Source organism: Cyrtonyx montezumae, unplaced genomic scaffold (genome assembly GCF_038088225.1).
Source record: "Cyrtonyx montezumae isolate F1298 unplaced genomic scaffold, pur_monq_1.0 scaffold_2, whole genome shotgun sequence".
Classification (NCBI taxonomy): Eukaryota; Metazoa; Chordata; class Aves; order Galliformes; family Odontophoridae; genus Cyrtonyx; species Cyrtonyx montezumae.
In genome coordinates, this window is record NW_027071936.1 from 39,139,295 (window position 1) to 39,156,773 (window position 17,479).

Sequence of the window (17,479 nt, forward strand, 5' to 3'; positions counted from 1 at the left end):
TTTAGATGGGAGACCTGCAAAGTATATATTTCAGTATGTGGACATGGGCTGTGATTAAAAACATAATATTTCCTTGAAATAGTCTCTTCAAGTAATCTTTCCCCTAAAATATGAGTCTTTTGTAAGTTCATAATTCCTTTGATCTGCTATGATGGAAAAGCATCTTTAAGTACTTCAATAGTTTAGTACTTCATGTACTAAGCCTTCCTTCCATTAGAAACATTGATGGTTTGTCATAGAAATAAGGTTGTCATTCATCTATTAAGATTTTAATTGAGTCACTAAATAACCAGTAGTCTTCCAGCATAGAAACTCGGCGTGAAGTGTGAAACCTCAGTTCAGTCTCTTGTGTTTAATCAGTTGATATTGGAGAGGAAGATTCGTGGTGCATGATCATCTGTTCTTTCTGACTTCCGTAAAACTTTTTATTGCCTCTCCTCTGCTCACTCACTTGAAAGACAAACCTAAGGCACAGAGGATCCAAAAGCATGCAGCTGAACTGTATGGAAAAGATGTATGATTCTTTTACTTCTTTATGCTTATATGGGAAGGGAAAGTGATGCAAGGTGTGCACTCTCAGTATGAATCCAGTTTTATGATTTGCTTTCTGGCAGCACGTGGGAGGGTTATCAGTCTTGGACAGATCTTAAGAAGAAGATCAGAAGCAAGATAATCTGATTCGGTGTTTCAGTTATTTTACCTTTCCTTCCAGATGTGCCAAATGGCCATTATTGTTAGTGAAATGTTTTTAGTGAAGTGTCAAAACTTTACTTGTCTATCTTTTTGCTGGAAGATGTAGGTACTGCTCGTATTCCTTGGGTATTTTCATTGTGTTGGTTATAAAAAGTGCTTCTAAGACTGCAGAATCTGCTGTGCTGAAGGGGAAGCATCCCATCTGAATCAGTGGTGAAAAATAATGATATCATCTGGGGCTGCTTAGTACTCATAAACTGTTCTTCATTTATTAAACTTGAGCTCATAAATATGAATATAATAGTCTTTAACCACTCAGGTAGGAAACAGTGACAACAAGTAACCCACAGAACACTGAACTGCAGATACAGCCAAATGGTGAAGCTGTATGTGTATCTGCCATACTGGGTAAGACCTAAGATGTAATGATTTCTCTTCCTGTGTAAGTTTTCAGTGATTTAGCTAGACCCTCATGCTCCACAGCATGGCAAGTTGATGAAGTCATGCCACAAACCCCAATTTTCTTGTTGATCTATCAGTCTCTAGCTCTCTCTTTTATTGGTATAGCGTACTTGGGGTATTTTTAATATTGGTCATATGTAAAAACAAAGCAACCAGCACAAACAAGCAGATGTTACAAATAGAAGGAAAAATGAATGCTCACCTGTCTCTGAGGATCTAGGCTTACAAAGAAATAACTCCAAAGGAGGGATCTCCAAGAAGTGAGAGATCTTCCTCAGTGGCAGTCAGCCCTTAAATGAGGTCTAAGAGGGGTAGAGCCAGGCTCCACCCCCTCTGGTCACACAGGTGAATTGCCTTCAGTTTTTATAGGTGCATTTTAGATAGGCCTCTAGGTTCAGACATTCTTCCTACCCTGCTAGATGTGTTCAGACAAAAAATAAATAAAAATAGGCTTTGAAGTTTCATGTGAAGTATTATAACTCTCCCTGAGGTTGGCAGACATTTTACTGCATGTGAAGATGTGCCCCAAGAGTGTTGTCCTGCGTGCACATGTTGCAGCCATTTCTACAAGGTGACTGGTAGAGGCCCCAGGGGAGAAAATAATAGAGGGCTCCTCCTCTGACAAACTGTTGCTGTTTCTTTCCTTCTCTTCTGCTGCTGAGGACATTCCAGCTCCTGAGCTCCTGTAAAGCTACTAAGCCTTTACACTCAGTAGTTACTGCTCTGTCTGGTCCTGGGAAGGAAAAGAAAAAATTTAAAGGAAGGTGGGGGATGATTTCATTTAAAAAACAAATAAACAAACCTACAACTATATATCCTGTTAGGAAAAAAAATCCCTTAAAAAACAACTTAAGTGAAAAGGTAGCATCCAATTGCTATTACTTCAGTATCTGTGTTTGTTCATACTGCTCTTCTGTTATAAAGTGTTGTATTACTGATGGTAGTGGCTGCGAGGTGTTTGGGAGAGAGATGGGAGCAGGGAAAAAACAATCCACTAATGTATTGCATCCCAGGTTCACATTGTTTTACTCTAATGCAGCAGGTATGTCTGCCAAATGCAAAATTTGGCCCACTGCTCTGAATTAAAAGCTGAGTGACTTCTGCATCCTGACTGTGACTTAGAAAAATGTGACAGCAAAGCTAATAGCAGCAGTCTTAACGTTACTGCTATTAAATAAGAATGTGATGCTGTAGGAAGCCACATGCTGAGCATCAGATCTAAGTTACTTTTTCTTTTTTTTCTCTCTCTCTCTAGGCTCTATCCTCCTCTGCTTTTATTCTTTACTTCTTTGTGGTCTTGAGAACTGAAAGTGCTCACTGAAAGTGTTATGTTTGACATTCATATTCATATCAAGTTCTAATCTAGTAACAGCTGCCTTTAAAATGACTGTCAAATACATTTTTGTGAGCTGTGCTTGGTAAGCATTTTCTAGTACTGATGTCGTTAGCATAAAAGAAAGCTGATTGCCCATTTGGTTGGTTCACCCCTTAAATGAAAAAGTAGTATCAGATTTTTTTTTTTTAATAGAAATTATATGTATCAGTGTCTTGAAGTTATAATTTGTCTTTACTTCTCTCTTGCCCTCTCAAAGCAGAATTAGGCCTCAATGCACATCATGCCATTAAAAGTAATTTTTATGAGTTTTAGCAGGTAGCCAGCTGCTCCCTGCCAGCAGCATCCAATTTATTTCAGCCATCAGTCAGATGTTGCGTTTATTTCACATTCATGTGAAACAATGCTGTGTGTTTAAGCTTCCTTCAGCAATAGGCAGATCTTGTGGTCTATAGCAGATAATTCAACACATTAGGCTCAACCCTTATTTGCTCATACAAAATTCAGAGGGCATACAATGATGTGTGTAACAGGTGTACTTACATGCTAACAGATTTTGTATGGAAAATAGCATTGTGGTTGTTGGCAGACAGGAACACTGGAAGCAGTGCATCACTGTATGTATTCCTGTAGGTCATAGAGTCCAACTACAACTGGCCTCTGGTACAGGTCACATCTGTCTGCACTGTGAGGAGTATCAAAGAGGAAATGGCTGCACACTGGTGTTTGTGACTGTTCACAGAACAAAGCCAACTAGAGTGTTCCTTAATGTATGGGTGCAGGTCAGAGAGAAATAACACGCAAGACCAGGACAAACTGATCCACTTCTTTCAGTCCTATTTCTGGTGAGCTTATGTATCAGATAATGTAACTTCTGTTCTAACATCCCGAGTTCCTCTCTCTGGAAACATTTAAGTGAAACATGGTGTTATTCCTGCTTCTCACGACAAATCAGTAAAAAGAAATTTATTCTGTTAAGTTGCCAGGATCTTCTTTAAGCGAAAGAAGCCATGAAGATTAGCTTCTTATTGCTTGCACACTTATGCAAAACTGACCTGAGTTAGATAAGATTTTTTGCCTCTTTTGGCTTAAAACTTGCTTATAGAGTTAGTAAATTATGATCTGCATTTTACAAAAAGAGGAGATAAAAGTGTGTAGCAGAGCCTGTTTCTTATTTAGCTTTTTATTGCTTTGACTACAGCCGTTGTCCTTCAGTTTATACATGATGTACTGAACTAAAACCATTAACCAGAGTCACCAGAATATTAGCAACAATTTTCTAATATTTGGGTCTGAAGGCCAAAACATGCACCAAGTTTAAATTCATTCAGAGTTAAGCAAACTACGAGAGGACGTTGGCTGGCCTTTGAAAACAAAGTTCTCCACAGGTTATAATGTATCTGATTGACTAGAGGTCTTATTTACTTGATACATGTTTTGAAGGGAGAACTGTGTTTTACCTTATTTCCTGTTTTTGTTTCTCATGTAGTGTCTAATTTTAGCACATGCTGTACCAATATTTTCACCACAGAAGAAATGTTTTGCTAGATAATTTTTGCTGGTGTGTGTATACACAGCCTGAAAATGATAGCATTTTAATTGATACTATTGAGTGCAGTACAGATAGTAACTGCTATTTCAACTATTCTTCTCATCCTCTCATAGCTATTGTTTGGGATTGTAAAGGTGATTTTTATAACCTGAATGTAAATGCCTATATCTGAAAACTATTGATAGCACACGCATGTGGAACTTATTCTAGAAATACCATGGCATTTCACAGATGTAGGCTCTTTATCCCACTCCTCTTAAACTCAATTCTAAAAATAATGTTGGCTAGACAGAGCAAAACTCCTGCTGATTTCTATGAAAGAAGAAAAATTTCCAGGAACACAGCAGGATCAAGAGGAAAGAGCTAAATCTCTGAAGCCATCAGAGAGCGTAGAGTATCCTGTTACTTGAATGCAGAACACAAGCTGTACTGTGACTTTATTGGCCTCCAAAACGTAATTCTTCTGATTTAAGTACATCATCTGTTTAACATTGTAGAGTAACAAGTGCATTGTGTATTTAGAATACAAAGCAGAAAATGAGGAATAATTTACTGTTGCTGTAGAGCTAGATAAATCATAGATGCTCTGATAGCATGGACACAACTGCATTTGACTCCAGTGGATAAAATTCTTTTAGGTAATCTTGAGCACAGCTTTTGAAATGCACTGTCTTGAAATACTGTATGCTCTTTTCCATCAAACTGTGTTCATCCTCATTGCACAGGAAGGGAATTGGAAGACTCATGGGCTGTATGCTCGTTATATTTGCTCAAGGCCTTCCCCATCCTCATCATTACCTTCCGGATAGTCACTGGTCCAAAACATTACAAAATACGAGTTAATTACTCTTCCTTTTTAAGCATAAGGTCTTCAGTTGTGCTAACATTTAAGTTTTCTGCACGTGTTTCTTCCACTCTGTACAGTTTCCATCTCAGATGCTATTGTTTACCCACTCTACCCCTGCAGAATTTTGTACCCCTCGTTGATGTAATGGTCTTTGTAAAGCAGTGATGCTTTACAAAGCCAAAATTCTCATATTTTCATATTATTGTTGCATAAGAGAATCAGAGAGCTCTTTAGAACTAATGAGATTTTCCTTCCTTTGCAGATATAATTTTTGTGTACATGTAATCTAGATGAATGAGGGAATAAATAGGTATAATATCTGAAAGTCTTCTGCTATTCCCTGTCAGTCAGGCACTGCAAGTGACTCTTCCTCTTTAGCTGAGGAACTTCTGGAGCAAATAGAGCATTTTTTATTCCATCATAGATGTGAGTTGTGGAGGCATGAGGGGCCCAGCTGAAGCTGTGCCAGGGTTGTGTTCCGCTGGACAGCAGCTTCTTGAAAACCATCATGAGCTGATAGAAGGAAGTGTTCATTGCACGGTGGCTGCTGCTGATTCTGACATAGTCTGAAAAACTTTAGAAATGAAGGTTGTGCCACACATGTCCCTTTTTAAAGGGTTATACTTGTCTGCTGTGGTGGGCTGACTGTAGCCAGCAGCTAAATGCCCACACAGCCGCTCACTCATACACCTCTGCTCTGTCTGTAGTGAGATGAGAGAGAGCAGGAAGAGCAAATGCGAGAAAACTCATAGATCAAGATGCATACAGTTTAGTAGGTGAAGGAAAGAGGGGGAAAAAATACAAGCAAGGCAAAGGAATTCGTTCACCACCTCCCACAGGCAGCCTGAAGCCCAGCCAGTCTCCAAACAGCATCCATCTTGCAAGCTAGAAAACCCACCCTCTTCTTTCCACCCCACCCCCCCCCCGCCCCCCCCCATTTTTATTGGTGAGCATGATGTTATCTAAAACAAATCTAAAACACAGCACCATACTATGAAGGGAGTTAACTCCATCCTACCCAGATCCATTGCATCTATACTTATACATCCTATTCAGGTTCCTGTGGGGAATCTTTATGGAAGGAGTTCTTTTTCTCGCAGCCCACGCAATCTGTAGTACTTAATGAGCCTTCCACCTCCACTCTCTGCTGCTCCATAGTCCGCTAAGGGAGCAGTAATTTAGTATCTGCTCCAAAAGTTCAAATGGAATGATTGTCATCAAGTGAAAGAGAAGTTCTCTGGAGAATGGTTATGATTTTGCCCAGAAAAATAATTAAGAAAAGCAAGAAAAAAAAATTATCCTGCTAGATTGAAAAATTAACCTATTGGTGAGATGGGAGTGCTTTTGTGGAGCTTGCAGTGATTACACAGCCTGTCAAATGGCAGTGGATATTTTGTTCAGTGGAATCAGTGCTCTATGAGATTTGAAAGTCTTTCAGAGAGAGAGCTGTGTGGGTGTGTGAAAAGTGAAGGAACAAGGATTGTTGTTAAAGGAGAAATGAGCTAAAATGAGTCTGAGGAGGAATTTCATTTCTGAATGCTCAGAAGAAAAATCCCTTGGTATTCAGTCCTTAGATTAGAGAACAACATAAATGCTTGGAAAAGAGAAAGTGGGTGCATGTTCTTCCAGTGAAGAGTACGGTGATTTGGTTGAAAAAAGCTTTTTTTTTTTTTTTTTTTAATATAAAGCAGTAAATGACATTTAGTGATTAAAATAGCCTTTTTTTTTACTGCCCTCTGCAGTAATGTTTTCCTTTCAAATCTGTGCTTTTGAAGGTTCTGTAAAAATAAACAAACATTTAAAACAGAAGGAGATATGCAGTTATAGATACGGCGAGCTTTTACATTGCTTGTTTTATTGTTGTTGTCTATTGGTTGTTTCTCCGTGGTGATGAAATGGTACAAAGGAGGGCTTTTTTTTTTTTTTTTTTCCAGAAATTCAGTTTCAGAAGTTTCAGAAAGATTGATGGGCAGGCATACGAAGTAAGTGTGAAGTTAGATGAAATAAGGATAAGAATAAGGATCAACTCAGGAGTGTTAGCTGGCTGATACATAATGCAGTAAATCTGCTTGTGGTAAAGTTATGAAATGAAATGGTTCAGTACAAGAGCCCAAAAGGCCATTACATAAAATCACAATAGATTATTTCAAATGTTGCAGTTCTTTTGCTCATGTTAAAATAGCTGAACCCAAAGTTGAGTATTCATTGATGTTTTGTTTATTTTCTTAATAGGCTGCAGATCATCTGAGTCATATTTTTACTTCAAACTGATCCCAAAATCATTACATTTTGGCAATAGAGTGTGTCATGTCTCATTTCTTTTATTCTGTATAGTCATGCATCTTTGACAGTGGTGTGCCTTAATATGCTTCAAGCACATTGACGTGAGATTCTAACACTTTATTTTCTTTCAGTGTTGGAGAAGATATGGTAGCTGTTGGGACTTCTGGCTAACTATATGCAGAAGGAATTTTACTAATTGCTGTGAATGTCACAATACTATTTCTACTGTCATTCTGTTGTCATACTTTCTTTTCTACTTAATTTAGTATAGGTTTGTTTTGGTTTTATTTTTTAAGACTGATTTTGTCAGCACTTAAATATGGTGGTCCATAGGATTGAGGTACTCCTGATGTGAACTGAGTAAAGCAGGAAACTGAAATCCATACAGATAAATTACACATATGTATGACTTAACAAGAGAAATCCATGCTTAGGGAAAATGGTGCTGCAGTCTTAAGCATCTGGAAAACGCCTTTGAAAGAAAATTGTCTGTACTGCTGAGGATAAGGGTCATATTTAAGAGGTGTCTTTGCCACTACATTTTGTGTGTTGTCCTGAGCACAGCCTGACATGTGTATGAGAGGATGCAGCGCTGCTCAGAGGCACTGAGGCCTACCTGCTCCTGCATCCGTAGTGAAATGGAGAAGGGAGCTGAGGGCTTCCCCATCTGCAGCAGCACCAAGTACATCAGGGATGGCTCAGCCATGCTCCTTGAGAAGGCTGGGTTCACTGCCAGCAGTTAGAGAGCAAGTAGGAGAAAGCTGCCTTTTGGGCTGCCAGGATAATGTGTCCTGTTCTTGGCTTTCTGTAAGATGAGTCTTGCTGAGGTCAGAAGCTCAAGTTCAAGCGTTCCAAGGGCTGGATCCAGCCCCCAGGCTTCTCAGCCCACGCTACTGTAAAACCATGTTCTATTTCAGCGCTTCATGGCAGAACATGTGCAGCAAAACTGCTCTCCACCCCCTCTCTTCCCACCTGCCCAGCAGAACTAGGGCTTTGAAACCAGATTAATTCCCAAGTGGATTCTTTCTTTTTTGTCTTTGATTGTGACTGTATTGAATGAGTTTCACTGAGCTTTTCTGAGAAATCTGCATTGACTCATCAACTGGATTTTTTTGCAAGCTTGAGTTGTCAAGCAAAGTAATAGAGTAGTATAAGTGTTTAACATTAATAAAACTAATGAACAGCAGTGTTGGTTCTGTCCTGATGCGTGCAATCAATTTTACGAAGCTGGCTTCTTCAGTGCTCTCTCCAGGTACTCATACAGGGCCCTGGAAAAAAGAAGTAATAAATACTTAAACACTCCCAATACTTTGATGAATATTTAACATTGTAGAATATGTGAATAATATGCAAACTTGAGAGTCAGAAAAATTTTTAGAATCAGACTGGTTGGTCACTAGGTTGTAGCTCAGGGACACAGGTGAACTGAATGAAAAAAAGCATTTGCCAAACTGTCTGCTTATGCTTCAGAAAGTGCTGAGAGCACAAATGGAAAAGATCTGCTCGAGTGTATCTGCTTGTCACCTTTGCATTCTGGAAAGCTGTGGCAGACCCAGTGGCAGAGGCTCATTGTCTTGGCTGGACTGTACTGGGAGTGAGACAGCAGGAGGAATAGCTGTGAGGATGGCTGCCAAATGGCAATGCAGTTAAGGTCCATTCTACTTTGATTGCTGTGGGGTCTAAGCAGATGGTGCTGGCAGGTCTGAGGTGTGTTATGAGTATATCACCCAAGGCTGGGGAAACATCCAGCTGCTGTGTTTCTTTCCAGCTTCTCCATCCTAAAAGCAAGAATACAGTTTTAAAAACAAGTCTGTTACATTCATGACAGAAATGGAGGAAATATCCAACTGAAGAAAGCAGTCTCTTCTTTCTTGAGGTTCTGAGAGGAGTTAGCCTATTTCCGTTCTTTTTACTCTTCTTTCACTTCCAGTGAGAGAATGGTGTAGCAGTGGTTGTGGTCTGCTAAAGATACACAGTTTCTACCTCTGCAGCTTCTGCCTGTATGATCTGTATCTGCATCATCTGGAAATGCACTGAAGCCCTCTGTTTAACAAAGCCTTCAGAGCAGAGGCACTGCCTCCTATGGAGATCAATAACCTCCCAGCTATGTCGCCTAACACCTGGTAGCAGAAGAAAGCAGCATTTATTGTTGCTGCTTCTGGCAGCAGCTGGCACAGGATTGTCCAGCTTATGCACATGGGCCAGAAGGACAGCCCTGTCTTTGGGAAGGGCTCTTCACTCTGATCCCAGCATAGTGCTCTCACTGGAAGGTAAGTTGGTCTTCTTCACCAACAGTACTTGTCCAACAGAAACTACAATAAAATGCTCCATAAAGTTAGCCTTAAAATTCTAATTCTACTAGAACTTATTTGGTATCTAATCTTCCTTTTGCAGAATTTAGTCTTTTCTAAATGAAACGTGGATGTGATCCATCAAAAAACAGCTAACATTAAAATGCAGACAAAAGTGGCTGTGTAGAAGGCACTTGGAAGCAGTATAGGGGTGAGAAATATATTATGGTTATGCTTTAACGTTAGATTAAAAAGTAAACTGAGTGAGGTTTTAAATAAACCCCTTAGAATCAAAACCAATAAATGATTCAGTAATGAAACACAAGCTGATGGAATCATTTAAGAAAATATTGTTGTGCTCCTGAGATCAGAAAAAACAACATAAGACACAGAAAGTGACATGATGGTATTTTGAATACGTTTCTGTCTTTTTCAGTCTGGGTCAGCAGACACGAAATTAAATTTTGTGGGAAAGGTGATGAAATTATTGAAAAGCTCTCTCAATTAGGAAAACAGATTCGTAGTTTTCTCTTTAATTTAGCTAGGTAAGATTTTACACTTTGCACTATAGAGGTGTAGAATAGATGAAAACCATTCCTTTCTGTTGGAGCAGAGAACTTCTCACGATCACATTGGACTTCATTTTTCTCAAAAATAGAGGCTTAGGTTGCTTGTGTGTTACCTCCCTCTTCCAGAATCACAGACACTCATCAGCAGAGATTGGTATGTGTTAAACTGGAAAGGCATGACTTTATCTGCAATTTCATTTAGAGAAATGAAGCCAAAGGAAAATGGGAAAAATTGCTGCTTGTATACCAGCAGTGCGTACTCTTGCTCAGAGGTCCATATCACAGAGAGGTACAGATGGACTTAACTGAGCATGCTTGGGGCCAACCAGAGTGGAAAAGCAGGTTCTTTGTGTCTCAGACAGTATGCTGCAGAGAGCATCAGACTGGAGAGATAAGCAAGCAGCTAACTTGTTGGGCTACCAAAAGTATGAATTTAGCTGTAGTAAGGATTTTGTTAACACTAAGCTGGAAATGCATACAGCAGGAGGCATTATCCAACGTGTTTTTAAATGCTTTCTTAAGATTTGATACTTAAAGGGAAGGAAATAGTTACAGGATTGTTTTCTCTGAAAACAAGCAGAAAATACTCATTGAGGATGTCCAGACAGAAGATGCAGTTCATGAGAATGGTCTAGGATATGTATGTATATAAAAAGTTCTTACAGTGAGAACATGAAATAATAGCAGTAGGTTTCAAAGGAGTGTAAATTTGCCTCGTCATGTAGGAAAGATTTGAAGTGTAGCAAGAGACCAATTAAAATAGGAGAGTGAAGTCCAAAGGAAGTGGAAATTCTATGGGGTAACACAGGGCAAACTCAGAAGTGTAGCAGAGGCACTTTAAGGTCATTATGAGAAAGCCAAGGTGCAAAATGAAATGCAGCTAGCAAGAGAAATCACAAGTAATAGGAAATGTTTGTATAAGTTTTTAGCTATTCATTGTCAAAATGGAAAGGCATATTGGTGGGGATTGTCCTTTTTCCTCTACTGTTCAGCACTCCATCAGCAATTTAGATAATAGAAAGATTTTTTCAAATTCCTCCCAGCTCCACAATCCAAAAAGATGATTTATGGCTGGCCGTACTTTCATCTAATTCCATGAAGTTTTGAAGTGTTCCAAGCTCACATTTACTTCCAGCTTTGCTCAAGTAAGTAGTAAAGGACTAAAATGCAACTGTGGGCCCACATCCCCTTGTTTTTCAATAGTAGTGATGTTTAGAGAAAATAGAGAGTGCTACTTTAGGAGGCACCAACCTGAAAGTTCTAGGCATTCGTGTACCCACATGGATAGCAGCAGATCATTTTAAAAGCACCACTTTACTTGCATCTGTGCTCTGCATTCCCTCACAACCTCTGTACCAAGCTCATATAGACGGTGACAGATGTAACCACCATTTGGAAACTTGAGCTAATGGCATTCCAGCATGAAGCTTAATCAGGACAGTTAAAATATGTAGCTGAAAGAAAGCTGAATACTTACTTTTTAATCTTAGTCTTTTAATCTTAGGACTTAAAATATGATCAGTCTCTCAGGGCACTTTCAATTTCAATATTCCTGTTGCATCTTGAAGTAAGCCAGTTTTACTTGCTGACTCACACTTGCCGTTTTTAGAAGTCCTTCATTAGCAAGTCTGTAACAGACAGCAACAATGTTTTTCCAACTTTGCCATAATACTGGTTCTGTTAAAGCAAGTTCTTCCTCCTGGTGGTGGCTTGATGCTCTTAAGAAATCATAATGTACATCAAAGAGCCATTTTCAGTCAGTCTCAAAAGACTTCAAAGTTTACATCTGTATGCATGTTGTATACCACACTCTCAATTCTACCGTAGGAACATCACGCTGGTGGGCTGTTGTATTCAAAGTCCATGACAAAGCAAATGTAAAGCTCCAGTGCTGAAAGAAATGTGATCATTCAGGGTGGCATGATGGTCTACAAGTTAAGCTGTGGCATTACTGTGATTCAGCTATGTGACTTCGCATTCTGAAACAAGGAAGGACACTCACTGCCTTTGGTTTTGCTGCCCCCATTTTCAGCTGCACGGCATTTCTGGGCACTGTGTTGCGGGCTTCTCATTAATTCATACATTATATGTTATCATTAGACATAAACTAGTGTGAGTCTAGTTAAAGAATTTCCATCTAGTCATCTTTTTTCGTATGTCAGTTATGAAGCGTAATAAGGGTCTAAACTTCTGAATGTCATCCTGAATTCTCTAAGGCTCAGCATTATCAGAGAAGCCATAAGCTGACAGTCAATCCTCTGAAACATTCAGGTTTAAAAGGTACATATTAAGCATACCTATCCTGTTGGTTTTCTGTGAGTTACCACGTTCCCTTCAGCTGAGAAATACCTACACTGAATAAGAAAACAAGGAAGTACCAATTATTTCCTCTATTTACCAGAGGTGGTCACCAAAATTAACACTTTATTTTTATGGCTCCATTCTCTGTCTCCCTTTTGACCTCTTTCTACTATATGCATGCATATTTCATGTTTGCAAAGGTGAATACCTTGAAAGAAGTTGTCTGAAACAGTCCTCTACTATAATAGTGGGAGAGATTACATCTAGAGCTCTGCTTGCTTCATTTCTCCTGCAAAGATGTTCTGTGTCACACACAAAGTGTAGCAGAAGATCTGATTTTTGATTATTTTTTTTCCCCAGTTGAACAGTTACATTTAAGCACATACAGCCATAAAGCTTTTGAAGTAAGTATTTTGGAAAGCTCCTGACTTCAGGGCATTTAGAGATATCCTGTTCTGTGAAAGATAGGGGAACCATTTAACTAATGGGGAAGCTCCGGTAGAATGGGACTATTTGGGCACAGAAAACAAAGATTAATATTTTATTGCCAGGAGCAGATATAACTTGGTGAAGATGTAGGCAATATTCTCAGAGGAGCAAATAATAAAAATTTAAAAAGCAAGCAAAGGAGGCATTGGATGTGCTGCTGCAGGTCTGGCGTTCAGGAGATGCCCGTGTAACAGCAGCAGGGAAGAAGGCATTCTCGCTTCCCCAGAAAAAAAAATTCTCTATTTATTTTTTCCCCTTTCACACTGTGATATTAATTATAGAATCATAGAATGGTTTGGGTTGGAAAGGGACCTTAAAGACCACCTAGTTCCATCCTCCCTGTCTGGGCTGGATTTCCACCTACTAGATCAGGCTGCCCAGGACCCCATCCAGCCTGGCCTTGAACATCTCTAGGCTGTTTGTATTAATGGTATTAGTTTAATGATAAACCCAATTTAAGGCCACTCTGTCCCAATGGCTGTAGCTGCCAGGAGTAACAGAATACTGGGAACAACTTCTTAGGAGTCTGGCACAGGACTGTGAGAATCAGTGTCTGCAGCATGTGGAAAGGTACCTTCAGTCATCCCTCTTGACTTCACTGTCTCTTCATCTACTTACAATAAATCTTGCAGACTGGGTAATGTATGGAGCATGTTGTTTCCATATACTCTTCTGGACTAATTTGTTTAAACCCACAGAATTAATATTGTGTGCATCAGAATTCCTGAATAATTATTGAGGTCTTGATTTCACCTGTGCAGGATAGATTTATATACTTTTCTCATAGGAATCAAGGTCAGCTGGGTTCCTTGAAAAAAAACCAGTCATCTTTTAAGACTCCACTTTTTTTTTTCTGAAAATCAGCACTTAACAAATGTGTTTTGTAAGTTTCAAGACAACACAAATGTCTGTGGTTGCCATACAAGTCTGCTCTTAGTGGCTGTGGGTGAGACCAAGTTTGTACCTCTTCTACCTGAAGAACTATAGTGATAACATTTCAGAGAACCAATTGTTCTGACCCTCTTGAGCCAAATTCTGGACATAATAGTTTTCTAGAGAAAAAGAAACAGTGCTTTGTCTCATTTGGGCATTGAGGTGAAAATGCTAATGTGCTTTACAGTTCTGTTTCTGGCTTTTCAGTGCATATGTGGCTTTTGGTAGTAACCGTTAGGATTCAGGAGCTGTTTGTAATGAGCTCTCCAGAGATTTCTTGCACTCTGCACCCCCTAGCTATTCAGTGATGTCCTACAGACTTTCTGTTTTTCTGCTACTGATCTTTCTCATTATCAGTGAGTCCTCTGTAGTTGGGAATAGAGCTGGGAACTGTCTGGATAGCCCTGCACAGCACTGAGCAGAGATGTGTAGCTTGAATCCTTCCTTGGATATCGCTTCATGACAGTACCTCGAGTCCTTTATGTGTACCCATATACACACATTCCTTCTGTCTGTACTAGGTACCTGTACTACTACATTAGTTGCAACTGTATTATGTTTCAGTCTTCTATTTACCCATATGAAGATGTTAACATTTTTTTGACAGAAACATTTTTTTGACAGAACCAAAAGAAGAAAATGAGGCTGTTTCTCTCAGGATAGTGGTTTCTTCATTGACTTTATATGGCTTTGTTTAGGAATGATGTCACCAAAAAATGCCCTACTCTGTTTTGATTTCTAGATTAAAACAACAGATGATTTCACCAGCCCTGAGGAGGAAGTGGAATATGAGGACACTTATGTGCTTATGGTAGGCATGGAAGCTCAACCAACCATGAGTAAGTTATACTGTGAGACACCTTTTTCAGTAGCAAATCAAGTGCTGCAGTGGGTGGGTTTACTGACAAACACAGGGGCCAAATTATTTTAATCCTTTTAATTTCCATGTTACTGCTACTTCTGGGGAGGACAGATGTCCTAGGAGATGGATGAAGGCAAACAAGAGGTTCAGTAGTACTGACAAAGTCACAGTGCAGTCAGCGCTCCTGGTGAATTCTGCAGATTTCTGGTCTCTGCTTCACACCTGGAAAGCAGCTGCATTCTTCAGGTTCTCAGAGAACCTTTATGGAAGAGGAGATACTGCCTACAGGTGTGGGCAACTCCTGTGCAGAGGCACAGGTAGTAGACGTTTTGCAACTCGATCTTCATACATCTAAACACAGATTGATCGTGAGTTTGTTGCTAATCTGTGCGATCATATGTATTCCAACTGAAAAGTGCAGAATTGCTTGTTTGCATTTACTGATGACATTTTCTTATAGTTAGATATATTGTTGCAGTATCATGGATTTATGAAGCCAATCTTTATCTTGATTTTTTTCTTATCTGTTTGTTGGCAATTGTATCTTTCCAACTGTCTCCTATTCTGTATATAAATGGTGTTTCTTATTTGCTATGTTTAAGCCTCCTGCTTTGGCATGTCTAGATATGTAATAGACACTGAAAATGTGAGTTAGAAATCTGTTTAGCCCTGATATGTATCCACTGTTTCTATCATATTTCCACTGTCTCTGTTCCATTTCCTCTGTATATTGGAGCACCTCAGGGTGGACACCTGGAAAAAGAAGGTAACTTGTAACAGCTGGCCGTGTCAGTCAACTACACGCCCTAATCTCCTACTTTAATCAGTGGTGAAATGAAGACCTCCACGAGGGGTAACTCTGAATGTAAAAGGCTCTGCATTGACTGTAATTCTGCTGATTTTACTTTGTTACACTTAGATTGACTACCCAAATCTTGATGCTGCACAGTGTTGAAGGTTCATCTTTTCACATACCTGTGGTCCATGGCCCCCTGAAAACCTAGATGCCCCCAAAAATTTCCACAGTACAGCCGTGTCTCCCAAGGGCAGCGTTTGTTTCATTTTACAGATATTTAAATAAGCACCCAAAATCCATTGTAGGACAAAAAGTTACACATCTGTGAGAACTATGGTTTTGTTTTACTAAGTAGTGCTCTGTGCTGCACTGAAAATCAAGTAATGTAAATTATGGAGGCAAGGCGTGTGATCTCATTCTGACAGCAACTCCAGAAAAGTTTAATATGCTGTGTGCACAAAGATGCTGTGTAGCAGAGCAGCAAGATATAATAAAAACTTTCACTGTTGATTTGGTAAATATTTTAAAAGCTGATCACTGGCAGTATGTGACATTCTTTCTACTGCATTAGTTCATAAAAGTTTTATTAGCTATTGTGTTGCTTCTGTGGGAATCCTTGAAATAGGAAATGTTTCAAGATAGCAAATGTTAAATGAAATAATGCATTCTTTAACATTACAAGTTGAGCAGAGCCCAGGAGATCAATGTGGTATTGGATCAACATGTCAACAAGAAGCTGAGGTGGATAAGGAAGAGAAAAATGATTTTGAAGACAGCAGAGAGAAAACTAAAGAGGAAGATTTCTACACCTTTGACAGCAGTCCTGACAATTTGTATGCCAGCATACCTGACTGTGATTATGAAGAAAACAGCAGAGAATGCTTTTTCTTCAGGAGACCGCCCCCACCTCCTCCTCGAAATCTGCCTGGCACTCTGAGACAGGATGGGCTACACCATTTGTCTCAAGGTACGATCTAGGGAGGAAAGTAACCACAAATACAAACATGAGTGCAAACACAGATTGAGTACTGCTGTAGAGATTACATACAGTGACTTCTAATAGCAGTAGTTAGGCAGTATGACCCTAATTCTGCAACATAAATGCGCCTGTGAAATTTGCTGCATCAAGGTCTTCATGACCACGTAGGTCAGCTAGTACTGTGGAGTGGGCTGCTGGGTTCAAGCTTCAGCTTTTCCTCACTCTGCACATCTCAGAAAGGTGCTAAATAACACATGACATACTGGATTTATGATAGAGTTCTGAGATAAAACACTAAACTTGTATTTTTTTTCTCAATTTTTTTTAATATTTACATTAAAAATATAAATGCTGTTTTGACTGAATGCAGTTTGTAATCTCAGAGATAGAAAACAGAAATGAGAGAATGAAGTAACACAGTCCTTTATTTCATTTTAGACAGTGCTGTGATTAGAAATAGAACACTGTATTGTGTTACAAACAGAAAAGACAGGGAGAAATTGTGACCTTTAATGAAATGCCTCGATTCTTTCTTTTTCTTTTTTTTAATATTTCAGCCCGAGAGTAAAAATCTAAGGTGGTTAGTTGAAGTTTGATTCAAGTATGAGAAGCACAAAATTAAAGTGAGAAGCGAACACAACTTAAGATCACTGAAAATGTTTTGCTTCTTTTAAGAAAATATACATCTGATGGAATAAATATTCATTTGCAGCTTTGCTGCACTTCAAGAGCATGCCTTGACCTTGCCCTCCCCTATTTGCATCTATTTCGAAAGGAGTGATTGTGGGGTTTTTTTCCTTCTCATTGAGAAAAAAATAAGCATACGAAAGAATTCAAGCTTAAATTGCAGTCTTAAAAAATCATGTAGGAAAAAAAAGTTGTCACAGACTCTACCTATAAGTGCGTTTACAAACTCTGCTTCTAATTGTGGCATAATATAATAGAACTCCAAATTACTGTAATGAAGGACTTCGATATCCTTGTAAGTAGACAGAGATAGCTTTTTAGCTTTATAACCTGCTTGAGGTTGGTTTTTCTCCCGTTTTCTGCCACGAAGGAAAAATCTGGCTTTATGCAGAAAGTTGCAGA

General features: G+C 39.2%; 1 protein-coding gene across 1 annotated transcript in view; it reads left to right on the top strand.

The window, feature by feature from the left end:
• BANK1 (B cell scaffold protein with ankyrin repeats 1) overlaps positions 1-17,479 on the top strand; it is a 130,278-nt gene that overhangs the window by 91,874 nt on the left and 20,925 nt on the right. The window contains exons 8-9 of the mRNA XM_065736951.1: positions 14,496-14,592; positions 16,094-16,378. Coding sequence (XP_065593023.1) covers positions 14,496-14,592; positions 16,094-16,378 — 382 coding nt within the window. The remainder of the gene's footprint in view (positions 1-14,495; positions 14,593-16,093; positions 16,379-17,479) is intronic.